Genomic DNA, 25,762 nt, shown 5'->3' with positions numbered 1-25,762 from the left:
CACACAGAAAATCGACAATACAGAGTCCGAAAACAACGACCACTCAGCTAAACTGGTGAGAGGTGCGAAGCCAGCAGTGGAGCGGGTCGGGCAGGGAAGATCCCTAACCCGGGCGGTGCACAGGCAGCTGAGGGTGCGGATCCCAGGTGCGGGCTAGCTACGTGCGGGCTAGCTACTGGCAGACACAGGGAAGAGGCGCAGCTGGCTGTCTGCAGTCAGTCGCGCATTTGCACGCAGATAAACCAGTAAAGAGGTGAGCATTGAGACCACATGGCGCAGGGCGGTGGGCTCACACATTTGCGCTCAGATAAACAGGCGGGGCGAGTGGTGAGGTGGACTGGGCAAGCAGAAAGGACTGCCATTGCTCCCTCTCTGACCCCGCCCCCCACGTATAGTGTCACAAACCAGCAACTGGGTGGCCCTGCCCTGGTGAACACCTGAGGCTCTGCTCCTTATACATAACAGGCACAAACAGATAAAAACATGGCTCAAGAACAACTCAGAGCCCCAGAGCCAATAAATCTAAGCGATGAAGAAATAGCCAAACTTTTAGATGCAGAGTTCAAAACACTGGTGATCAGGATGCTCACAGAACTGGTTGATTTTAGTCACAAATTAGAGGAACAGATGAAGGCTAAACTAATTGAAATGAATGAAAATGCACAGGAAACCAATAGTAATGGAAAGGAAACTGGGACTCAAATCAAGGGAGTAGACCAGAAGGAAGGAAAAAAATGACCAAACAGAAAAATATGAAGAGACAAGAATTCAAAAAAATGAGGAGAGGCTTAGGAACCTCCAGGACATCTTTAAACGCTCCAACATCCGAATTATAGGGGTACCAGAAGGGGAAGAGGAACAGCCACAAGTGGAAAACTTATTTGAACAAATAATGAAAGAGAACTTCCCCAATCTGGCCAAGGAAATAGACTTCCAGGAAATCCAGGAAGCTCAGAGAGTCCCAAAGAAGTTGGACCCAAGAAGGAACACACCAAGGCACATCATCATTACATTAGCCAAGATTAAAATGAAGGAGAGAATCCTAGAAGCAGCAAGAAATAAGGGACAGTCACCTACGAAGGAGTTTCCATCAGACTGTCAGCGGATTTCTCAAAAGAGACCTTACAGGCAAGAAGTGGCTGGAAAGAAGTATTCCAAGTCATGAAAACCAAAGACCTACATCCAAGATTGCTCTATCCAGCAAAGTTTTCATTTAGAATGGAAGGACAGATAAAGTGCTTCTCAGATAAGATCAAATTCAAGGAGTTCATCATCCACCAAGCCCTTATTATATAAAATGTTAAAGGGACTTACCTAAGAAAAAGAAGATAAAAAAGATGAACAGTGAAAGGACAGCAAACTCACAGTTATCAACAACCACACCTAAAACAAAAGCAAACTAAGAGGACAGCTAGATCAGGAGTGAACCATAGGAATGAAGATCATGTGGAGGGTTAGCAACAGGGGAGTGGGAGAAGGAGAAGGGGGGAGAAGGTACAGAAAATAAGTAGCATAGACAGTAAATAGAAAATAGATAGGGGGGAGGGTAAGAATAGTAGGGGAAATATAGAATCTAAAGGACTTGAGACACGTGTTCATGAACTGAAGGGGGGGAATGGTGGGGGAGGGGTGTGCAGGGTGGAGGGGAATGGAGGGGGAATAGAACAAATGTAATGGCATAATCAATAAAATAAAAAATATATTAAAATAATAAAAGAATCCTAGATTAAAAAAAACTCTGTGACTCAAAATATCCCATTTTTAGTGAACTGTCAGGAAGCAATAAAGTAAAATGTGATAAAAGTATGGCCTAGTATATCCCCCTGATATGATGTGATGAAGATGGCACTTCACCTCTGTCACCCTCCCTCAAATCCTAGTCTAATGTAAGAAGAGCGTCCGATTGTGATAGTGGAGCATCCTATGAAATATTTGGCCAGTGCCCTTCAAAACTGTTAGGGCTGTCAAAAACAAGGAAAAGCTGAAAAACTGTCACAGCCATGGACAGCCAAGGACAAGTAATGTGGTATGCTGAATAGAATCCTGAGGCAGACATTGCCAGGTGAAAACTAAGGAAATCTGAACACGGTGTGGATTTTACTTCATAATGTATCACTGTCGGTTCATCCATTGTCAACAAGTATAGTAATGTGAAGTGTTATTAATAGGAGGGAAACTGGGCGAGGAGATAAATGGGTGAGGAGTACTGTCTTTTCAATATTCCTGAGAATGTAAAACTGAAAACAAAAGTCCATTTTAAATATAACATTAACAACTTCAAGAACATTAAAGTTTCATGTATTAACTTTTAAAAATATGTGCTAAATGTACACTGAAAACTTTAAAATGTTGCTGAAAGAAATTAGGGAAGACCTAAAAAATGTGGTGTCGAGTAGGGGAAGAATCCCTTCTTCTTTAAGAAGTTCTTACAGCTGCGTTAATAATTAAATAATAAAATCGACGCAAGACCAGATTAACAGGAGAAAAACCAATTCCATATGTATGTGTGGGACAATCACATATGACACTCAGATCACAACATTAGGTTCAAAGAATGATCCATCTGGGTGCCTTTGAATATTTTTTAGACAAAGAAACAGTAAAGTCGTGAAGTAATTGACAGGACGAAGGGAGAAAAGGTCGTGCTCACTAGAAAGGAGTACAAGCAAGGTGTGGGCACAGGAAGTCAGAAAAGAGGCAGTGCGTCTTGTTCCTACAGAGTCTTGGGCCAGAGTGGTTTCCTGTCAGTGGTGAAGGGTGTCACCAGGTGTGGGGAGGGCGCCTTTCATGCTGGAAGTGTGTCCCTGCACGCAGGGCGACTGCAGGGTCAGGGTGCCCTTCCGGCAGTGGCTGCTTTCCAGGTAACTAATTCAAAGTAATCAGTATGCCATTGTGGGGTATTCTGAGAGACGTGCGTGTTTATGGATTGAAAAACTTCATATCGTTGTATGTCTGTTTTTTAAAATTGATCCAGAAATTCAGTGCAATCCTGATCAAACTAGGCTGATCCTAGCAGTCTTTTTGTAGAAATTCATAAGCTGATTCTAAAATCTACAGTGAAATGCACAGAAATGAGTATAGCCAAAACCATTTTGAAAAGAAACACTGGAGAACTTAAACCATTTGATTTTCGCACTCACTGCCAAGCTCCAGTACCAAGACCATGTGGCCTGCGCAGCCTTGCGTGGCAAACTGAGTGTCAGCAAATGGTCCAGAGAAAATCGATGGTGAGGCGGGCGGCACATTTTAAGGGGACGCTAGAATTATTAGATGTCTGTATTTAAGAAAAAAACTTCAGTTCTTGCACTATACACAAAATTAACTCAAAATGTTTTATAAACTTACACATAAAAGTTAAAACTATGGCATTTCTGAGGAAAATACAAACAGAAGTTTTTGTAATTTTGGAATAAGCAAAGATTTCTCCAAACCATAAAAAAAAAATTAACAGGTTTGACTTCATCAAAATTTAAAACTTCTGTTCTTCGATATAAATCATAAAAAATAAATGGCAGGACACAGATTGGAAGAAAATATTGATTTACATGTGCCTGACAAAAGACTTGTATCCAGAATATACAAGGAAATCTTCAAAAGTAATTAGTCAACTAATTTTAAAATGGCAAAAAAAATCTGGACATACATTTCACAATAAGTACATGAAGAGATACTAGTACTCATCAGAGAAATGCAAATTAAAATCGTTGAGAAAAAAAAAAAAAACAGGAGGAGAGGCCACTTCACACGCACTAGAAAGTCTCGGTTAAGAAGGTTCACAATGTCAAGTGCGCTCCAGGACGCCAAGCCTCTCTCCAGAACTCCCGGACACTGCTGGTGCAGATCAGTGGTTCGGCTACTTCGGACAAAATGTGGTGGTTTCTAAGGAAGTTAAATATACACTTACCTTGTACTCCTAGGATTTTACTGAAGGGAAATTAAAACCTACATGCACACGCTGACTTGTGCATGATTGTCCGTAGCAGCTTTGTTCATAATAGTCAAAAACTGGAAAAACCCAAATGTCTCTCAATAGGAGGATGGATAAACAAATGTGGACGCGTCCATGCAGTGGAGTGCCGGTCAGCAATAAAACGGAGTGAAATGTCGACACACACCACAACAGGGGGAACCCTCAACATGATGATGCTGAATGAAGCCAGACCAAAAAAAAGTACATATCATATGATTCCACTTATGTAAAATTCTAGAAAATGCAAACTAATCTCTAGTGACTGGGGAGGCAGATCTGTGGTCATCTGCGAGCGGGGAACAGAGGGAGGGTTTGCAAGGAGGCAGCGTTTGGTGGTGACGAGGCAGTGATGGCCTCATGAGTGCATACACGTCAAAACCTTAAATTAGTGCAGCTTGCTGTGTATAAATCACACCCTAATGAATGGAGAAGAAAAAACGTCAGCTACCATTAACTTTTCTTGCCTCAGTCTGTCCACTGGGTCTGACTGTGCACGTGTTACTTTCAGATGACTCATTCCGGACGCGCAATGCCAGTAGCCTGCCGGGGTCCTTCTCTCCTAGTACACCCCTCCCGAGCACCTCCCGTGGGGCCGGGAACTCAGCTGATCCCAAGAGCAGTGGGAGTAAAGACACACAGCCACGCAAGGCCACCTTGTAAGTACCCCAGGGATGAATTGCGGAGTGTATCACCCGACTCTTTTTCTCAGTGCGCTTTCCTTCCACTCAGTTTCCAGAGAACAGGAAGTGTCCCCAAGGAGGAAGTGTTCTGAGTGAAAGGGTTAGCGCACGTGCCTCTGATCTGTTAATACTCTATCAGGTGATCTGTAGGGAATCAACACGAAACTAAACGGCTCCCGCTAGTATCCCAGATCTTTCTAAATTGTCCTGTGAAACGTTTGCATTCAGGGACTTGACTTGAGAGGACAGTTGCGGCCCTTTGAAGAGCTAGCTTAAGTGGACAGTGTTTCATCACCCCGTGCTCAGAACATGGGCACACCCGCACCCCCTCGGCTCACCCTCGCCCACTGGACTCTCACTGCAGCGCGGAGTCCAGAGTCGTGGCTCAGCAAGCTGGAGACTTCTACCCGCTGTGCTCATCCTTAGAATCGAGGTTATAGAGGGCCTCTGTTCTCCACTCCCTGGGTTCCTGTTCATGTGCTCTTAGTACCTTGTTTGAATCGCCGAAGCCTTTGTTTCTTTTCATTTAAACATTGAAGGGGGTAGTCCCGTAAGAATCATTCTGAGGAGCCATCCCGTCACAGTAGGAGTGATTCGCCCCAGCTGCCCCAGCTGTACGCACAGGTTTGCTCTTCTGTGGGGGACACCTGCCTCTTCTGACTAGAGCAGGATCTAAACAGGGTTCAGGTTTTCTTTTAGACAGATGCCACCTAATTCATTAATATTTTCCAGCAAGGGTTCTGACATGCGTGTTTTAGTGGTATCCCTTTGAGGAGCTGAATCATCTTGTAACTTACTCTAAATTTTAATCAGCCATTGGCATGTACAAATATAGATGTATTTAAGATTCATTCAAAACTTAGAAACAAATTTATGGAAAGAAGCTCAGGAAAAGGTAGCACTGAGCATCATAGAAAAAGTAGTAGGAAATAGAAGGGAGTAATACTGATACCGCAGATATCAGTGCTGATACAGAGGGTACGCTCATTCGCTCATTCGCTGTTCCATACAGTTGCTCCAGTGGTTATACTGTGGACGAGCCACTTAAGAGCCGTGCGTGCAGAGCCAGGACAGGGCACGGTCTGTAGTGGGTACAGAGCTGGAGCCCTCTGACCTGGTTCCAGAGGCAGCTAAGGAGCTGCGGACGCTGCACTCGGCACTCTGGGCCTCATTATCCCATCAGTGAAGTGACAGGGCTGCCTGCGAGTTTGTCCTCTGAGGGGCCTTCCTGTTCTGGGATCTGAGATGGCCCTGGAGTCCCTCTGCTGGACTCCTCTGCACACTAATAACACCAGACGGCCACTCATTATCTTCTCAGCTCACTTTTCTCAGTCCCACGGGCACTCTTCAAAAATAAAGACCATTGAAACTTTGTATGTTTATATCAACTCTTCTTTATTTCAGATTACTGACTGTATCTGTTCTCCCATTGTTGAGCATGTTATTCCTATGTATAGACTGAGTTTCTCTTGTTCAATAGATATATAATTATACAATCACTTACATTCTTAATTGATTGTTTAAAAAATGAATCCAGAAACAAACACTCTGCTAACAAGTCACATCACTTTTCTCTTCTGTTCTGAATACCCTGAAGGAGGGGAATATTGGCCCAACACCTGCTTTTTAAACACGTGCCTGGGTCTCCAGTCCACGACTGTGTCTCCGCGTAGCGTGCTGCTCTCTGGGCTTTGTCACTGCTGCCAGCCACGCGTAGCCGGAACAGGTGCCCAGTGTGGCCGTGTTCCATTGCGTTTCGGGAAGTGCTGTCCACTGCTCAGCACCCTGCCATGTCCAAATGAAAATTGATCATTTCTACTTAAAATGAGCCTCAGAAGTGATTTCAGAAGATATTGCCAGTTTTTGTTGCTCAGCAACATTCTGTGCGGTCCATTCTCCGACTTTTTAGTATCACGGAGATGACCCACACCTCTTGTAGTCGGGTCTTAAAGGCGGCGTGGGGGTGCATCAGATCCTAAGTCTCGTAGAGCCAGACAATTGATATATTTAAGCTGCATTAATTTCTGTTACAGTTGTGCACAAAATAAAAAAAAGTAGGAAAAGGATGGATTGAATCAAATGATTCGCAGGATTTGGTAATTAAAGGTAATTCCAAGTAATATTTAAGGTGTATTTATTTTTTCACTTAATCAGAATGCTCATATATTAGGTTTATTCAATGTTGATTCTACTTATATTCGTTTACTTTGTAGACATTATACAGATAAAATTTTTCATGTTTGTTTTTTTTCTCTTTCTTCCTCTCCCTTCCCTCTTTCCGTCCTTCCTTCTCTTCCTTCCCCTCTTTCTCTTCCTTCCTCCCTGACAAAGAAAATCCAGGAAATCCAATCCTTAAATCATCTGCTTGGCAAAGGAGGCAAAACAAACACAAGTGGAGACAATATAATTGATGGACAAAAGCTAACGCAATGGCTGGGGCTCCTTTTTTTTAAACGAATGGAAAGAGATACGTTATGGCAGCTGGTGTTGCTAACAGTTCCATATTTGAAATTAGATTCTGTAGGAGGAATAATATATATTTCTTAAATAATAACGTGGTTACAGAATTCCAATGTTATAGTGAGTGTGATGAAAAACAACTTTAGTATTGCTTTAACTACTGCTGCAGAAGAGACCAGTGTGCATTTATTTATGCAGGAAACCATCTATTTACTTGATCTAGAGCTTTAGCATTTAAAAATTATATGGAAGTCTGTATCGACTGAAACGGCCATAGCTGGAGGATTGCTCGGAGGGGCCTTGGGAGTTAGAAAGACAAGACATTCGTTTCTGAAGAATCTCCAAGCTGGTTGAAAAGTCCCACTGAAAGGGGCACCAGTAGCTAGCTGTCTGCAATCTTATCAGTCCGTTAGTGGTGACAGTGTGTTGCAGGGTATTCTGAAATTTAAATTTGGCAATGAGTATTCCACAAAGTTTTCTGATACCTTTTAGCCACAACTACCTTCAAAATAATAGATCGATGATTTCCTTTATTTCCTAGAAGAGTTTATTTTATACATACCTTGTTTACATTTTAGATTGTATCTGTCCTTAATTAGGAATGATGAGTCTAGTTGGAATCAGTTGTTATTCCGAGCTATCATGCTTCAGCTACGTCAGCAGCATTCATTTGTACTAACGCTAATATTTCCATCCCAATTTGCCTGTGGAATATATATGATCGTTAATTTTAAAATGTCAGTTCTTGAGATATACTGTATGAAGCTATTGTCAGCTTCTCTATTTCAGAATGCAATCAGCATATAACTATATTGATATTAGAAAATACTTGTTTTTTTAATATATTGATGTATGATAAAGATGATCTAATTTGTGAATGCATATGCGTGTGTGGTTACTTTTTATAATGTAAAATAATGAATAGTGAATTTACTCAAAATAAAACATAGGTTAATGAGATACCTGTGTTTGTGAAAAAAGTTTTAAATACTTCTCTGCAGTTTTTATTCCACGATTAAAGAGTAAGACAGTTCATGTCCAAGCAATGAGTAACAGAAGCGTACGACATCAGCTACAAATGACTCAGGAACAGGTGCTCAGTGTGAAACTTTTATGCCACTTCTGTCCCCATTTCCTCACAGCGGGCCCTTTTGGGGGCTCTTTTTAGTGATTTTTAATATGTTTCAGTTAAGGATAGGTTAATGGAATTGTTCACCTACCCACTTGTCAGTACTTAGAAACTGAGTAGACACGAGAAGCTTGACCGTATACGAAGGCTAACTTAGTACATTCTTTGCGAATTTCACTAAACTATTTTCATGATGTCTCCTACCAGCGTCACTAACGTGGACTTGAACTCTGTGATCTGGGAGAGAGTATTTATGGTGAGTGCATGGGACTCAGAGTGACACCAGTTTTCCCAGCGCTTTGATTCATAACCTGCATTGACTCTTGTTATTTTAAATAAAATGGAGAATTTCAGTTAATTTGTTCAGTAATCAATTTGGCAGTTAGGGACTTTTACTTCCTTTATGCATGTGAGAGAGAGGAAAGTGATTTGACAGAGAAACGTCACTCCTGCTTGCAGAATTCGGGGATTTACAGACGTCGGCTGCAGTCTTACTCCAAAGGTACCAAGTTGTCAATGAAGACAGTCAATAAAAATGATGCTCAGAAGTTCTTCTTTCTTTTTATTTTTTGCAGAACATGATCATTTCTAAAATTGCTGAAACATTTGTTAAAATTATATAATTTCCAAAAATAGATATAGAAAACAATAAAAAACAAATGGATGACAGTTATGAATATCCACACTGCAATGAGACTGATACTCCTGGACAAGGCCTTACTTTAATGACATATCAAATAGTTCCTTGAAACCACTTGTAGAAAGAGCCCCCCTCCCCCCCGTGACTGCGGGGAAATAGGGGCATCGCCTCATTTGTGTGTGAATTGTATCCGTAAGTTATATTTTGACAGGTTCTCAAATCTCACAGGTCAGCATTACAAGAGAAAAACAGATGTGTAGAGCTCAGTTTTACTGGCAGACATGGAGAGCTCAAAAGGGTTTTACTTCATAGTGGTAAAATAAGGAGCATGTAGGAATTTTCTTCCACAGCCTACATGTATTTGAAAATTATTTCCATTATTTGAATTCTGAGCTCAGGCACCTTAGGAAGGGACGGGTCCGTTTCGCCTTGCGGTTAGTAGGCAAACATGAAATGTTCAAATTGAAATGAACAGTCAGTTAGCTTAAGTAGGAGTTGTACAGCAAGGAAAAAGGAATTAGCTTAATTAAATAATCTGTTCTTAATTGTTACAGCATGTGCGAGAGACTGTGTGTGTGGGTGTCTGTGTAGGAACAGTTTTTAAAACCTCACACATATAGAGAAGCCTTGTTATAATGTGCAAATTTTCCCTCTCAGTAGAAACCTTGATTTTTTTTTTTTGTATCATTAATGACACTTTTCATTGTCTGCATTTCTTCACCATGCTTGTATGAATATACTTGGAAAATCTGAAACCTAGCGTCCTAGGAGCTTCTCCCAGCATATGTGGGCATATTAAAAATACTTTTAAAAACACGGAATAGGCCATTTCCTGCCTTGAAGAGCAGCGTGGTGGAGCTGTGACACCGCTACTGTGCGTGGGGGGGACCAGGTGGGAGTCTGCCCTGTGTGTTTTGTGGATCCTTCAATGAGAATGAAACTCTCAGAACTTGGTTTGGTTGCATTGATTTCAGGGGGTGTCATGCTTTTGTAGACATTTTTCCTCCAAATTTCATCTCTTGAAAGTAGGTAATTTGATTGAACCCTCTTTTATTTTTCTTCCTAGTATTTCTCCACAAAAATTGAATACTAATGAGGAATGCCCGTTGGAGTCAGCCCTCTATTTTCACCTCTCTTTCTAGGCCCCAGAATGGCCTTACCCTTGGAGTTGTCCACCGGTGCCCCAGGAGGGAAGAGAGGAATGAGTGAATATCCAGGTTTTAGAACGATAAAAAGTCCATCTTTATCCTGCTGCTGGGTATTGGTACCTGTTCACACTAATATGACACATTACTCTGATTTATGTTAGTTAAGGTGACTAATCAGTAGATTGATTTTAGGTATAAAATTGGTTATGGAACAAATAGAAATCCAATTAGGCATTTAGTTGACACTCCAAGAATAGCTCCATTTATGGGTCTCAGAATTTACTCCTAAAGTATTTTCTTGTCTCTGTAACAGAAAATGGCTGCTTAAAAACAGTTTCAGGGGTATTTGCTGTTTTCCTTCCAGCCTCGGCACTGAGTCCACGCTTACTCTCTGTTTCACCCGAGTGGGTAACTGCGAGGGCAGCGAGTGCCACCTGTGTCGGTGGACCGTGCTGGGCAGTTTAGACCGAAAGAAGGGGAAGTGCGATGGGCCCGGGGCCTGGAGTCCGGCGTCCCTGCCGTTGCTGCCTGGGGACACCTTTCTCTTCTAAGGCGTCCGGTGTGATTTATCCATTTGGTGTGGCAGGCACTGTGCCTCAGGTCCATGGTACTTTGTGGGGCCCATAAAGATGTTTTACTTCTTGCAGTAAAGCAAGTTACGTGCTTTGACTGCCTCAGTATAAAGACAAATACAACCCATTATAGATGTGCATGTGTATATATATTTATACAGTCATAAAATAGAATTTTAATACACATACATACTTTTTATGGAGGACAGACCCCAGAAGTGCCTGGGCCCATAAGTCATAATATAACCCGGCCTCTGGTTCCCCACTTCCATCCTTTGGGAAATGGGGGCACTGACCGAGGGGACCTGCAGCTCAGTTAACGTTTCTGCCAAATGACTGAAGAAGGCATCATGGAGTAGACCAGGCCACACTGAGGCAGATGCTGTGATCAGGACAGATGACAGCCATGTTTTTCTAATTTTTGTCACTAGTGTATGTTCATGATACAGTCTTTCCTATACATCAGCTGGCAACTGCTCGGCTAGCTTTCTGCTGAGCAGCTGGGCACCGAGGAATAGACCGGAGTCACACATGGTAACTATGCCATTCGCTCAGCTTTTATTGAAGGCAGGTTCACTCAAAGTAGAACATCAACACATGTTAATATCCTACCCACACTGACAATCCAGGAGAAATATCACACACATACACACAGCCATCAATGGGGGCTCACGAACCCCAGTCCCAGAGTCTCAGTCTGCAGGTCCAGGAATCATAACAGGGGCCAAGGGAGTCATCAGCGTCTTGTAAGGAAGGGTCTCAGGAGCTAGGTGGGCAGCAGGGCAGGCGAAGTCCTCAGTCCAGCAGGGCAGAGCCTCTGGTGGCCAGTGCTAGGGGAGATCAGCATGGTGTGGAGCAGCCCTCTGGTGTCTCAGCAGTGGCCCGGAGCCTGCCTCAGTTATACCCTTGAAAGTAGTGCATGCCACGCTTCTGGGTCTTTTGATGAGTGTCTTGGCCCCCTGATGCTAAGTGCGGAATTAGCCCAGGAACCTATAGGTGGTTCACAGCTGTTCTGCTTGGCACCCCTGATGGCAAGTACAGACTCCCCAGGCACCCATCTATGGGTGGTCCCACATCTGATCACATGTGCAGATGCCCTGGTGTGTCTCCTTGCCAGATGTGTCTGCGCTGACTTAGGTGTTTTACCTCTTGAACCAAAGTGCCATGGCTGACTGGCAGCCATCTTGGTTGACACAAGTGACTCCACTTTGGTTTACATACTTTATGCTGTCTTGGTCTGACCAATGGCATTTTATTGGTCCTGCTCTCCACGATCTTAGTCAGCAAGAAACGATTCTATGCCAGATTATAAGAAAACACCGTACCAGAGGGCAGTGAAGAGAGTCAAGTACGTGACTCACAGCATGTGGGCGAGTCTTCCTCCCAGAGGCATCCTCTGGAAACAGTGTCCTGGGGCACCTTTTTAAGTCCAGACGCGTGAGAAACACAGAAAGGTGGATATTCCACCAGGCTAGTCCTTAGTCACCAATGGAGGCTCTTAGAAACAGGCTAAAATACCAAGCAGATTGTACAAACACCTCCTTAAAATAAGTTCGCGTTTCATACTCAGATGTTTCTAAGGATGGCTCAGTCGCGGAGGACCAGAGTCCCTCTCTTCTGCCACCCGGAGCCAGTATCTCGTGTGGGTTCCCACGGCTCACAGCATCTGCTGTGCACCACAAACTCGGACTTGTCATAAATCACAGCAGAGTTGGGTTCACCACCCTGCCCAGGAATAGGAGCATTCTAGAGGTTTCTTCATAGATCATGAAATGGAAGGGCCGGTCCACTTTGATGACGGGAGGCATGGAGTAAGCAATAATTTCCGACAGCGTTCCCGCCATTGCCTCAGTGCCTTTCTCATTGACCTCAATCACCGATTTTTGTAAAACCTGGGAAAGAAAATGGGGAAGACCGTCTGGGTGGCAGTGGGAAGGAGGCAGTTAATTGCGCCCTGTGACATTTTTTGCTGTGGTCCTACCCACAGGGCCAGGCTCGTGGGCATGAGTGGGGCAGGGCTCCTCTGTGCTGACGGGGTGGTCTGAGGGTGCTCCAGGGGTTCGCCTTAGAAGCCCCAGAACAATACCAGGAGACCCCGGGCACCCAAATGTGAAACATACTGGGTGTGGGCTGGCCAGTTCCTTCCTGCATGTGTTGGATCAGCAAATACTTACTGAGCATGTACTTTGTGCTACTGATTCTTGAGCGGAGCTGGTGCTCCTCCAGAAGGTTCTCAAGCGCCCGGAAGCGCTGGGAGGCATGGTGGGGTCAGGAGGGTGGCTAGTCTGCATCAGCTTCGCAGACCTGGCTCTGCCCTGAGGAGTCCCTGGGGCAGACCCTGCGGTCCCTGAGGTCTTCCTGAACTCTGGGTGCCTGTACTCAGGCCACATGGCACGGTGGCAAACCCCTTCTTTGTCCAGGAGCCTTAGGTTGTGTGGGTGGCAACACCGGTGTGATGAAGATAAGAGGTAACAGAAATGTCAGTGTGATAACACCTGGAGATCCCCTGATCTGGAGTGAACAGAGGGGGAGCATTTAGGGACTTGCGATTTGAACTGGAAAAGAGCACTGTGCCCCAGTTCTCCAGGTGTGTGCAGCAGCCGCTCCTCCGGATGCCGGTCTGCAGGACGGGTGTGTTCATTGGTGCTCCCTTCCCTGAGTGGCGAGGCCCGAGCCCAGGCCACGGCTGCCCTGCTGCTTCCTATGTAGGGATGCCACTTTGAATGTCTTGGAACTAGGAAGCGCAATTCTCTGGGGAAATACTAACCAAACCCCACAACTACGGAAGAATGTGGGGAGGTGCAGCTGCCATTTGGAAAACATCGGCAATTTTCTCCACCATGATCATGGCTGGGGGCTTGCTGCCAGAACGCTAACCAGCTGCCTGTGATGCCCGGAGCTGCTCCAGACAATGGACAGTGCGCGCCCCCAAACCAACAGGGCTTCCACTGAGACTGCACGAGCTGAAGGGGCTCCTTGTGGGGAGCAACTAAGCTTGCCCTTCATAGCTTAGAGGCTGAACAAGGGCCAAAGAGGACGAGTCAGGGAGGAGTTACAGGTCCCAAACCCACATATATGTTAGCTGTTTATGGATTCGGTTGCTTTTCAAAGAAGCGTTGACTTCCCTGTCACTGAAAGCAGTAAGAGAAAGGGAGGGAGGGATGGAGGGAGGGAGGGACCAACAAACCACAGGGCTGTTTTGTAAGGTTATTATAGAGGGGATTCCAACAAGGGGGCGAGGAATTGGGCAGGTGGCTTCTGGTGGTTTCTTTCGTCTTGCAAGTGGTGTAATTTCATCATTTTAAATGAATCTGTGAATCAGTTCCTTTTCAGGGGTAGATTTCTCCTTGAGCATTTGGGAGAGAAGAGGGAAGGCTCCATAGAAGAGAAATTAAATTATTGAACTAATGCTTCAATAAAGTAAAGACTCGCAAAACATCCAAGCTGGGTGCTATTTCGAGTCTTTGGAATTTAAATCTAAATTTCTACTACAACTTGGTATTTTATCAACATTAGAGTGATTTGTGAAAATACTGGTTGGCTTTGGTCCCATTCCTACTTCGGGGTGGGTCCCAGTAAAGGGCCCTGACTTACCTTAGTTACTTTCAGATTTCTCGCAGTAGCTGAGAGTTCACTCAGGCTGGCCCAGGGGGAGAAGATCTTTCTGATTCCCATCTGCTTAAGCAGTTCATGCATCTCATACTTCTGATCTAGCTTGAACTTTGGAAAGAAAACTTCCGTATTTCTGTGGCACAAGTACATATAATGGTGAAATGTGGCCAGGAGCACTATATTTTGCATCCATTTCCCTATATTTTAAAAACAACCCAAACCCAATAGCTTTCTTTGTCCAGCAATCAGCGACCCCCAGGATGACGGCTGCTGCATTCAGGGTCTGGATTGTGAAGACCCCCAGGACACCAGGAGAACCTTAGGGGCTGGGGGTTGGCCAGCAAGAGGGCTCTGCAGGGAACCTGCCACTCCTTGCCTCTCTGTAGCCAGAGAAAGGCTGAGAGCATCTACTTATATACATTGGAATTCTCCTTCGGAACTAACTGTGTTTGGAAAGACAAATCTTCCAGGTCAAAAATAAAAAACATGAACAGTAGTAATTGACACGGCAGTGGTCTGGAAAATCTCCAGTTTCTTAATCCGTGAAGTGCTGCCAAACACTCCAGTCCCAGTTTCCCAGTGTCCTTTGGAGCATGGGATGAAATGTAAGTACACCAAGCAATGCCTGCCATGTAGAAAGAGCTGAATGGCGTGTCCTTTGGCTCCTGGCCCCCCCTCACGCTTCCTCTCTCTCACCCACATCCAGTCCCTCAGCAAATCCTGTCTCCTCACTGTCATCCCACAGCCTGAGGGGCAGCATCCCAATCCGAACAGTCACAGGGAATTGCTGGGACCTCCTGACTGCCCTACTTGCCGTCCCCCACAACAGTGTCTTTACCCAGCACAGGGGTCGTGTGGCCCCTTGAAACACAAATCAGACCATGTTGCTCCTCTGCTCGGAGTAGCGCCCCGCCCCGCCGCTCCCCCCCAACCCCGACCCCATGGCTTCTCATCTCCCTCAGGAAAAGCCTGACCCTTCTCCGGGGCCTATAACCTATGGTCCTGGGTGACTGGGTGCCCGGGTCTCTGACCTCATCTCCTTCCAGGCCGCCTTGCTGCTCCTCGGACCCACAGGGCACTCTCCCCTCCCAGAGCTGTCCCCCTTCTCCCTGCCACACCTCTCTCCCCCAGGATGCGCACAGGGTCCTGCTTCCCTTCTGGGGTTTGCTCCCCACCTGGCCCCTGCTGGCGCCCCCTCCTCCACCCCACCCCTGCCCTGCGCTTTGGCCTGTCTCCCTTCACTAGAAGGTAAACTTCACTGGGCTCATGCCGCAGTGCCTGGCGCAGGAGAACCCGGGACAGCGGAAAACAGGGCAAACGCAGCCCAGCTCTCAGGGACGGCCCCCAAGTTCACAGGGCGGGGGTGTGAGGTGGGCATTAGACCACGGGAGGGTGGTGAGAGCTGGAGGAGACTGGAAGGCGGAGCTTGGACAGGGCTGGGGACTTGCCTACCTGGTTTTCATGTTTCTCAGCCACGAGTCCACCAGGTCTGAGGTCAGGTAGTCTTCAAGGGCCAGGTGGTCCCCCATTTTCTCCATGAGGACCACCAGCATGGTGGCGTTTCCTTGGTAGGGCAGTTTGAGGACGTGGCAACGGAGGTTCTTATCGAAGGTGGAGGCGAAGGTGCCCAGCCTGAACATCATGGGCACCTTCACCGCCTTGTACTTGTTCAGGCGGAAAGTGTCTGCCTCGGTGAAGACAGGGTCAAAAGGGGTCAGCCACCTCCCTGAACGGGTAGGAAGAGAACGCACTGTGGAGACCACCCTGCTGGAGAACATCGTTCTTGCTAAAGCCATCGGCCCCCTTCCCGCGCCAGGCGAGGCAGACCCTGGAGAGGCTGGTTGTGACCACAAAATAAACTCCCCAAAGGTCAGCCTCTCCCGGCCCCTCCCTGGAGGGCAGGACACGGACCCACCCGCAGGCCCCCTGGAATCACACACAGCAGCGGGGTCGGGGCTCACCGTAATCTGATCACTGTGATCGCCCCGATCGCCCCAGCCTAGGGGACACTGCGCCTCTCCCTGCCCCTGTCTTTATGAGGGGCCCTCGGACCACCTCTGTCTAGTTACTGCTGGACAAGCAGAGCCACTGGGACAGAAGACAGGGCGTTCCCCACCCACCGCTGCCAAGAGTGGTTCTTCGAGAAGAACCTTGCTGACAAACAGTCCTGCCACCCCGGGAGGCCGCCTGCCTGTGGCTCTACACGGGCCTCCGTCCGGGGTGCGGCCTGGCCGGCGGGACCCAGGCGTGTCTCCGCGGCTTCGTGAGGCCCCAGTGTCAGCGCTCTGCTGCAGCAGCAGCCACACGAGTCCGCCGCCCCGTCAGAGGGGCAGGATGAAGGGATCTGGCTCGAGAGTGTCAGGACCCCCGGTTGCCTCTGCCGTTTGTCATGTGACCTTGATTGAGTGAACTGCTCTGAGCCTCACCGTCGTCTGTACAGGAGGTAGGAATCTCCCCATTTTTTTTATATTAAGACTCAAGGACGAGAGGCTTTGTCACTTTCTCCAGGTCACACAAGGAGAGAGTGAAGGACCAAAGCTACAATCCTAAATCTCTCGATCCTTTGCCTCCTTTCAGTGACCCATAGGGTTCCCTGTGTCAGAGCATCCGAGGCGGGCAGAGCTGTGCAGAGGTGCTTGGAAACTAAGGACGAGGAACACGTGGGTCACCACGTGGGTCACGGGAACCGAATGACTGCGTCCCGCACTCTGCCCTACACTGTCAACGCCCGTTTCAGTCTGCGTCTGAATCCTGAAAACTAGTCCTACAAAACCATTTGGTGTGAAGCACGTGCTGGCCACACAGGGAAGGGAGAGACAGACAGACAGACGAGAGACAGACCCGTGGCTTTGGGAGGGCAGAAGGTCATCAGAATACCTTTGAGCAGGATGTAATCCACCAGGATTAATTTGGTGTCCGGATTAATCTCAGCAAAGAGCTTGGGGATCTTCCCCTGCGTCTCTTTGTTGATGTAATGATTCATGAGCCCCTGGGCCTGGGAGGCATTGTGAAAATTCATCCTCACACACTCTGTATTGAAATACCTCTTGGATAAATTGAGGAAGGTCTCTTTGATATTGAAATCTTCGTGGATGAAGGCCAAGTTCCCCTGGGTGAGGCCTAGCTCCCGGTTGTGGGAGAGGCGCTCCCTGAGCCGCCAAAAGAGGGTGGGCAGGTGCCGGGGCCTGGTCCCGTTCCGGTTCTGCCGGAGCCCGCTCTCCAGCTGGGCTTTGGTCTGCCCTTCGGCCCCCATCGTCAGGGCCGCCATTGCCAAGGACAGGCCGAACGGAGAGAAGACCACATTGCCTTCATGCCTCATGGAGATCTTGCGCAGCAGGCTGAACCCCAGGTTGAAGGTGTCCTCACAGAGCTGGCGCTCACTGGTCGTCAGCCAGGGCTCCTGCTCCTCTTCCGGGGCTTGCACTCCCTGGAAGGTCTCATACTGGTCAGTGGGGGGCTGCGGAGTCTCTGGCCCTGGCTGGGCCCCTGGGGACCAGGAGCTGGGGGTCAAGCCGGGCACCAGCCACACCTGGGCCAGGAGGCAGGGGAGCAGGAGGCGCAGCGCTGCCTTCATCCGGTCAGGTCAGCCGTGGAGGCCCAAGGAGCACTTCTCTTCAGTGGCGAGACTTCCTTGGGAGAAGACAGGGCAGGATGGTTTTTAGTGCCTGTGCAGTCAGTCCCCCCTGTGTGGTGGTACGATCCCTCCAGGGACCACGCCTCCTGCCTTTGGGGGTGGGGTGGACCCGGAGCAAGGAGGGGTGCCAGCGGTTCACCTGAGGAGGAGGGGACTCTTGCAGAGTGAAACCTCCCCCATGTCCCTTCCCCTGCCAGTCCAGGGGCAGCCCTTGGCCTCCCCCAACTTCCCCACTCATTCCGCGGCCTCCCAGAAGGGGTGGATTAAAGTGGCCATGGTCTGGGTGCTGACCCCACTAGATGTGGGGCGGAGAGGCGCTGGGTCAGGAGGCTCACAGACCTTTCACCGGGCAGTTTCATTCATTGCCCTCGGTTGCTGGGCCCGACAACAGCCCATCAAGCTGGGTTTCGGGGACCTGGGGCTACGGCATGTTTGGCTGGGGATTCAGAGGGCCCAGGGAGCAATCAAAGCCAGGAGGAAGGGGGGTGCTGAGTTGCCTGCCTCTGGGATCAGAACTCTGCCCCCTGAATCTCTTCTGCAGCCCTGGGGCCCGATCACACAGCTGCCTGCAGGTCTTCCTTCCTTCACTGAACCTGCAGTCTCCAGGACAGAATGGCTAGCCAGCTTGTTCTTCATGAGGCCTGGGCTCATTGAATCCTCACAGTGACAGTGAGTCATAAAGTATGTGCTCGCTTTCGTCGCCCCAGGTGGGGCCGGCCTTCCGGCCTGGGCAGGGGTCTCCAATCCCCATGCCCCTCACCAAGAGCCGTCCCGGCTGACCACCTCTCTGGCTCCCTGGAGCCCTGGGCACGGAGCCCGGCTCCAGAGCACCTGCACATTGTCCATCCGAATGAACACTGGAGGGCGGGGCTGTGCCACCTGACAGTCTCCTGACTCCAGTGCTGGTGTTCGGGGGACAACAGCACCCCAGAGGCTAGCTGGGCAGGTCACTGAGACAGACGCAGCCTCACTCTCTCCTGAGCCCACCGCCCCAGGAGCGCCTGGCTGGGGCGGGGTCAGTCAGCCCAGCGGGCATCAGGCAGGGGAGGCTGCAGGCCTCATAGGAGTTCTTGTCAGTAGAGACCCTCGTTCTGAACTAGGCCCCCCAGAGCCGTATGTGGTGATGAGGTGACGTTCCCAGGCCTCCTCTGCCTGAGGCGGGGGGCTGTGTCCTCGTCTGTGCCTGGTACAAAATGACACGGGGCCCCAAGACTCAGTACCCTGCTCCTCTGTATGCTGAACACCCAGTAGAATGCAGCCTGAAGGCCCCCCCTTTCCCAGTGAGACACTGCTGTGCTTCTCCAATGTCAGTGTTAGGGAGTTCCGTGAGATTCTAGCCGTCACGCCCAAGTTCGGTAGCTCACTCCAGTATGGCAGATGCTGGGTCACTACCTCCTGCAGCATCCAAAGGGATCCCTGGCTCGCGCCTTCATTATGCGGGCACGCCTCATTTCACCGTGCTACCCGGACACTGCGGTCTCACCGGCCCCTCGGCAGGGCCTGCCGCCAGCAAAGAGATCGTACCTCACTGCAGGCTCGATGTTGGTCAGCATTATTTAGCAGCAAAATTAAGGTATGTATATTATTTTTAGATATAACAGTATTGCAACTTAATAGACTATGGTATGCTATAAACATAACTTTAAAAATATTTTATTTATTTTTGACAGAGGAGCAGGGAAAGAGAGAGGGAAACATGGATGTGTAAGAGAAATATCGATCAGTTGCCTCTTGCATGCCTCTAACTGGGGACCTGCCTACGACCCAGGCATGTGCCCTGACTGGGAATCAAATCGGCAACCTGTTGCTCTGTGGGACAACGCCCAACCCACACCAGCCGGAGCCAAACATAACTTTTGTCTACACTGGAGGGCCCAGAAATCCATGTGACTTACTTTACTGCCGTCTGGAACCTCATCCCCACAGTGTCTCCGAGGTTTGCCTGTGCACAGTATTTGGCACTACTTTGTAGGTTGATAGATTAATCCCACGGTAGTGTGCTCCTGAACTCTGATCACTTCTCTCTGACAGTGGTCAGGAAACCATCCCAGCACCCATTCCAGTTGCTAAGTCTCACTATGCGGCTCCTCCTTCAGTGTGGAGTGGCCACCCAGGCATTCACGGGTGCCCCACACACTGCCCCCTAAGCTCACCGTTCCAGACTCTAGACTCTAGAGCCCTCTAGACTCTACTGCATACAGAGTCTGTGCGCAGGGGCACTCCTCAAGCATCAGGGTACAATTAAGCACACTGAGGATGCGCCATCCTAAAATAGAACCCGAGTGGTAAGAAATCAACAGCTCCCTCACCGCTTCTTAGCCCTGGATGCACTTTTGCAGCACCCCCACCCAGCCCTGGCAGTGGGGGTTCACTCACCTGGGCAGGACGAAAGCCAGGACATTGAGTGTGGCTTAAACAGTGAGTGCTGTGGGCACGGACTCTCAACACTTAAACACCTCATCATCCCTTCTTCCTGCAGAGGAAGCCCTGTGTCTACGACCCACCGCTCAGCCCCATGCTGCCCTGCCCAGTGAGGGCTCGGTGCTGCCTAGGCTCCCACCCCCCACCTTAGAACCCATCCAGAAAGGACAAGGAAGCCAATGCCCATCCCTTGCTGGTTAGTCTGTGGAGGTCCCCCTTCAATATGTGGTCTCTTACCAGTGAGTGGACCCCCGGTGCCTGGGAAGGTCCTTCATTCAGGGCAAAGACAGAAGGTTGGGGTTTGTAGCCGAAAGCCCGTAGCAAATATTTACTCTTCCAAAGTACGCTGCGGCCCGTGGGACCATTACTGATTAACACCCTGCTCGGAGCTGGGGGCGTTTCCGTAAAACCAGGGACAGAGAGAAAGGTTCCCATATTGGTTCCTCCACAGGAGCTTCTGTTTCTCAACTCCACGCATTGCCCTCGTCAGATCCTGCTCCCGCTGGGACAGGGTGGTTCCAGGCGCTGGACCAACCCTGCGAAGGGCGGCACCGTGTGGGGGGTGGAGCCGAGATGATTGAGACCTGCTGCCGCCACCCTGAGGAACTTTCAGTCCAGTGGGAGAGGCGGACAGGTAAGAGGCTATGGGCAATACAGAAAGCCATGTCAAGGTCAACTAACTTCTGCACCTAAGTCATGAGCCTGGAATCCTCAAGTATCTGAAGTCAGGGCTGATGGAGACCCTTTAAGACAAAATTTCTCAGATCTATTAAGACTCTCCTTACTGTAATATAAATAGTTCACGTGCCCTTTACTGCCCTGAAGTGAAATTTATGGTTAATATAAGATATCCACAAAAAAGTTTTTAAAAGCAAAATACTACTCTGACTACAATATGGAGGGGAAATGAAAGTAAAGTATAAGAAAATAATGTTTCTTTTAACATGTAAAGGCTCTGGCATACGTCCCCTAGCAGACCGGGTGACGGTGTCAGATGTGGGGCTGCTCTGAGAGTCTGGGCGCTGCACCCCACTGTCCAGCCCTACCGTCGGAGCCACCATCGGCCATGAGGTTTTCTGTAATGGTGCATCGCGTTCAGTGAGACCCCCACCTCCAAACAACTCTTCCTCTCATTTACATGGTTGTCATCTTCATAGAAAATTCAGTGAGAATTCAAACCTCGGTGGAAAATAGTGTTTTTCTATGGAATAAAACACGTGTGGGACTGTAAGGGTCTGGGCTCAGATCACTTATGAATGGATGGGTTTTTCACCCGCATGGGCTTGACGTGGGTCATCTGAGTGATGTCACTTCATCGTGGTGGACACTCCTGAGTGTTCCACTACATCTGGCATCTCTCTCCCTTTTTCACTAAATGCAAGTAACACTCCCCAAACATTGTAGAAATCTGAAGAGCCCTTACAAGTGTCCAGAGTGTGCCTTTGGGGCAGTGTCCGCTCCGTTGCGAAGCCCTGCCTTACAGGGTCTCAGTGCAGACGGCGGGCTGGGCCCTGGTGCTCTGCTCAGCACAGGAGCTGGAGTCGGCCTGACTGCCTTGTCCCCTACAGCTGATGGACAGCACTGCAGCGGGTGAGGCAGGGCTGCTTCCTGCAGGCTTGGGGGCATGTGAGCTTCAGCCAGTGCCTGAGAGGAAGCAGCAGGGTGAGTGCTGCGGGGCACGTCAGCAGTCACTGGGGCTTCAGAAGTGACATCAAAGTAATCATGGTCCATTTGACCTTCTGGACAGCTCCTTAAACTGCTGCCATTCAGAAACGGAGCTGTATACGGAAGGCGGCAAAATGCACAGGCAAGAGTGTGAGGGTCCCTGACAGACACCCCTGGACTAGAATCCCAAGTCCTCAAGTTCCTAGCTGCCAGGCCTGAGGCATGTAACCTGACCTGTATGAGCTTGCGTCCCCTCCCATAATAAAGCAGCCAGAAGTGGGCGTCTGGCGGATGAAAATCTCAGCAGCACCCAGGGAGCAGGAAGGAGATGGGCAACATTGTTTCTCAGGAGGGGTGCCCATAAGTGGGGCTCAGAAGCTCTCCACCTTCAATGATTAGTCCTGCACTGCTCCCAGGTCAGATTCTGTCCCTACCACTGTAGCTTAAACTCTTTCACCAGACGTGTGACCCTGAGCAAGCAGGCTCCTTGACCTCCCTCTGCCTCCATTTCCTGCTCTTTTGAACGCGGCTCCTGAGGTGGAGCTGTTAGAACTGCTGTGAGGGTTCCATGAGGTCGCACCTATACAGCATGATACCTGGTCAGAAGCGCTAATGCATGGTATTTGTTGTATAATTTTGGAGCCAGAATGAACCTCAGGGGTAAGCCCAGACCCCGGATTTGGGTGTTACGGAGGAGGCAATGCAGGCCCAGGCCCACTAAGGCCTTTCCTGCCAGTGTTGGCCAGAACAGAACCCGGCCAAATGACTTGCAGTTTGCTCTGCATTTGTGCTTATCACACGTATTTGTGGAGAAAGATCGGGAAAGATCTGATAGGAAGGCCTCTGGTCACCGGAGTAAACTCAGAGGAGACAGTACCGTCCTTCCCCTAACTTTTCACAGGCAGGCGAAAGCTACCCCAAAAGGAGCGAACGAGGGGCTTCTAAAGCAAGTTCGTCCTGGAACCTACAGGGCTAACGTCTGAAAAATGACTAAGGCCAGATACTGGCATAACTAGCTTCAGAAAAAAGTGAAACAGCCGCACTTAGTTTTCGTGGGTCACAGCGAGAAAAACCTGCGCAGGGAGAAAAGAACAGACTTCTCAAGTCCTTGCAAAGCACATGCTTGCGCTCATGCGCAAACGTGCGCGCGCGCGCACAGACGCACGCACGCACGCACGCACGCACGTGCACACGCCTGGGGCAAATGCCCGGTTGTTGGCCTAGCTCAGCTCCGGTGACGCCTATCGAGATGGTAGGCGGGGATGGTTCCGTCCCCAGCACTGAGAAGCTGGTGGCCCAGGCAAGTCCTTAGTTCTCAGGTGCCCCGAGGAGCCGTACTCAGGACAGTGGCCCTCGAGGCGGGGCTAACATTCAGGTAAGGAGGAGTTAGGGCCCGCAGTCCGCCTAGCTCTATAGGCTACAGAGCACAGCTTTCTTTGAGATGGGGTCTTTCTTGGCCGGAGCCCGAAGGACCTTTGAATGGGAGAGAAAGGAGACGTTTTCCTTGGAGGGTGTTAAGAAACAGGTGCTCAGAAAGGTCAGTTAACTTGTTCAAGAACACAGAGCAGATTCTTTTTCAGCAGTATTGGAGGGGTGTCTTTAGACTAAATTCCTAAAAGTGGGCTTTCTGGAACAAAACACAATATCCCTGTCATTTTGTTACATGAATTTGGTTGAAGAGTGGTCCGCCAAAACATGTGTCCAAGTCCTAACCTGTGACTGTGACCATTCTTAGAAAAGGGGTCCTTGCAGATGTGATTAAGGTAAGGACCCAAAGATAAATAAGGTCATGCTGTGTTTGGGATGAGTCCTAACTCCAATGACATGTGTTCTTATGGAGGAAAGGCAGAGGGAGATTTGAGACACAGACAGAGGACGACAAGGCCACGTAAAGACAGGGGCAGGGAGTGGAGTGTGTATTTACAGCCAAGGAACCTAAGGACTGCGGGCAGCCCCCGCACCCCCGCCCCGAACCGGGAGAGAGTCCTGGGATGGATTCTCTCTCAGAGCCTCCAGAAGGAATGAGCCCTGCAGGCAGAGGCCTTGGGCTCTGACTTTTGCCCTCCAAAACTGTGAATGAATTTATTTATGTGTTTTTGAAAATTCTATTTATTTATTTATTTATTTATTTATTTATTTATTTATTTATTTATTTATAAAGAGGGGAAGGGAGGGAGGAAGAGAGGGAAACATCAATGTGTTTACCTCTCACGCGTCCCCTACTGGGGACCTGGCCCACAACCCAGGCGTGTGCCCTGACTGGGAATCCAACCAGCACCCGTTTGGTTCTCAGGCCGGCACTCAATCTCTTGAGCCACATCAGCTGGGGCTATTTCTGTGTTTCAGACCACCTACATTTGGTAATTTGTTCCATCAGTCTTAGGAAACGAGTATATTATATATCGCCAGATTCCCTTCCTTAGAGGAATTTTTGCATTTCCACTAGCAACGTGTGAGCATGCCAGTTCCCACATGATCAATAGAAGTGTGTTGTGAAGCTTTCATATTTTTTCCATCTGATAGACAGGAAACGGTATCTCAGTATAGTTTTAATTTGCATTTTTTAATTAAAGTGAAGTTGCACAGGTTTTTATATGTTTAAGCATCATATATTAGGGATATTCGTGCTTTATCAGTGACATATATTGCAATTATTTCTCTCAAGTTTTCATTTCTGTTGATTTTGCTTATCAATTTTTGACCATGCAATTAAACAGATTTTTATATAGTCAAGTTTGTCAATTCTTTCTTTGATTTCATCTGGACTTTGAGTCATGGTTAGAAAACCTTTTTCTACACCTAAATTATAGAGGAATTTACTAGTGTTTTTTCTAGTACTTGTAGTGTTCCTTTTTTTTCTATTTAGATCTCTGATTTTTAGTTTATTTTTGTTTTTAGTATAAGGGAGAGGTCTAATATTATCCCTCCCCCTCACTGCTATTTATTTGTCCCAATATCATTTACTTAAAAGTCCTTCTTGATCAAATATTAAATTTCCAATCTATTTTAACTGCTAATCTATTTTACTGGTAGTCTTATTCATATACCAGGTCACAGATTTAATTAAAGAATTTGTGGTATAGGCTTTATATCTTTCTGGTCAGGCTAATCCCCTACCCTTCTATCTCCCCTCACCCATGCTATCTTTTTTTGGCTAGTCTCTCTGGCTAGTCTTGCATGTTTATTTTTCTACATGAATTTTGTTATCATCTTGTCTATTTATTTTTCTACATGAATTTTGTTATCATCTTGTCTGTCTCCAGAAAAAAACTGTTAGTGTTTTTATCTGAATATCATTAAATGGTCAAAATAGAGAATACTGATATCTGAATGATGTTGAAGCATCTTATTCAGGAATATCATTCTATTTGTTCCAGTCTAATCTTGCATCTTTAAGAAGTATTTTGTAATTTCTGATATAGGTTGAGTACATTTCTTGCTTATTTCTAAGTGATGAAAACTGTGGTTCTTGTGTGTGAATTCATTTTCCTGATATCAGGCTGAATGTTTTCATTGTTTTGTCATTGATTTGCCAGGGTTAAGCAGGTATATTACATTTCACCTAAAAATAGAGTTTTACTTCATTCTTTCCAATTCTACACTTCTGCTTTCTCTCTCTAATTGCATTGTCTAATACCTCCAGTAATAGATGTAATAGATGTAGTAGATGTAATAGATGTAATGGTGGTAGATATAATGAGCAGCTTTGTCTTACTCTTGACATTAGTTAGAATGCATTTAGTGTTTTTTACTAAGATGATGGCTTTAGGATTCAAGTTCCTAATATATATGGTATAAATAGTATATTTAAGGAAGTATCCTTCAATTCTT

General features: G+C 47.8%; 2 protein-coding genes across 10 annotated transcripts in view; one reads left to right on the top strand and one right to left on the bottom strand.

Moving 5' to 3' along the window:
* Positions 1 to 8,777, top strand: part of PPP4R4 (protein phosphatase 4 regulatory subunit 4) — an 82,580-nt gene extending 73,803 nt beyond the window's left edge. For 2 of the 8 annotated variants that reach the window (XM_053666150.1, XM_053666151.1), the window contains 3 exons: positions 4,034 to 4,171; positions 4,479 to 4,626; positions 5,663 to 6,026. In XM_053666150.1, coding sequence (XP_053522125.1) covers positions 4,034 to 4,171; positions 4,479 to 4,626; positions 5,663 to 5,738 — 362 coding nt within the window. In that variant the 3' untranslated portion in view covers positions 5,739 to 6,026. Of the gene's footprint in view, positions 1 to 4,033; positions 4,172 to 4,478; positions 4,627 to 5,662; positions 6,027 to 6,981 lie in introns of those variants that run through there. The other 6 variants (XM_053666147.1, XM_053666154.1, XM_053666149.1 and 3 more) reach the window with 5 other exon arrangements.
* Positions 8,778 to 11,140: 2,363 nt separating this feature from the next.
* SERPINA10 (serpin family A member 10) lies at positions 11,141 to 20,693 on the bottom strand. 2 transcript variants are annotated; one of them, XM_053666158.1, is made up of 6 exons: positions 20,504 to 20,693; positions 20,222 to 20,318; positions 17,089 to 17,841; positions 15,664 to 15,937; positions 14,194 to 14,344; positions 11,141 to 12,491 (listed from the first exon to the last, which is right to left on the bottom strand). In XM_053666158.1, the coding sequence occupies exons 3-6, from the start codon at positions 17,783 to 17,785 to the stop codon at positions 12,300 to 12,302; spliced, it is 1,314 nt and encodes a 437-aa protein (XP_053522133.1). In that variant the 5' UTR covers positions 17,786 to 17,841; positions 20,222 to 20,318; positions 20,504 to 20,693; the 3' UTR covers positions 11,141 to 12,299. The 2 variants fall into 2 exon arrangements, with proteins under 2 accessions (XP_053522133.1, XP_036986218.2); XM_037130323.2 differs by lacking the exon at positions 20,222 to 20,318 and having other exon boundaries at positions 20,504 to 20,692.
* Positions 20,694 to 25,762: the final 5,069 nt, after the last annotated feature.

The sequence above is a fragment of the Artibeus jamaicensis genome, unplaced genomic scaffold, assembly GCF_021234435.1.
Source record: "Artibeus jamaicensis isolate MK-2021 breed Jamaican fruit bat unplaced genomic scaffold, CSHL_Jam_final contig_444, whole genome shotgun sequence".
Taxonomy (NCBI): Eukaryota; Metazoa; Chordata; class Mammalia; order Chiroptera; family Phyllostomidae; genus Artibeus; species Artibeus jamaicensis.
Note: the sequence above shows the minus strand (reverse complement) of the source record. Positions and strands in the feature narration are given on the sequence as shown.

Bases quoted from the DNA above. Each gene is read 5' to 3' on its own strand.
- SERPINA10 (XM_053666158.1), bottom strand. From the start codon at position 17,785: ATGAAGGCAGCGCTGCGCCTCCTGCTCCCCTGCCTCCTGGCCCAGGTG. The intron at 15,938-17,088 runs GTATTCTGATGA...CTACCCGTTCAG, and splicing joins GGATTACATCCTGCTCAAAG to GGAGGTGGCTGACCCCTTTT. The intron at 12,492-14,193 runs GTAAGTCAGGGC...TTTCTTTCCCAG, and splicing joins GAAATCTGAAAGTAACTAAG to GTTTTACAAAAATCGGTGAT.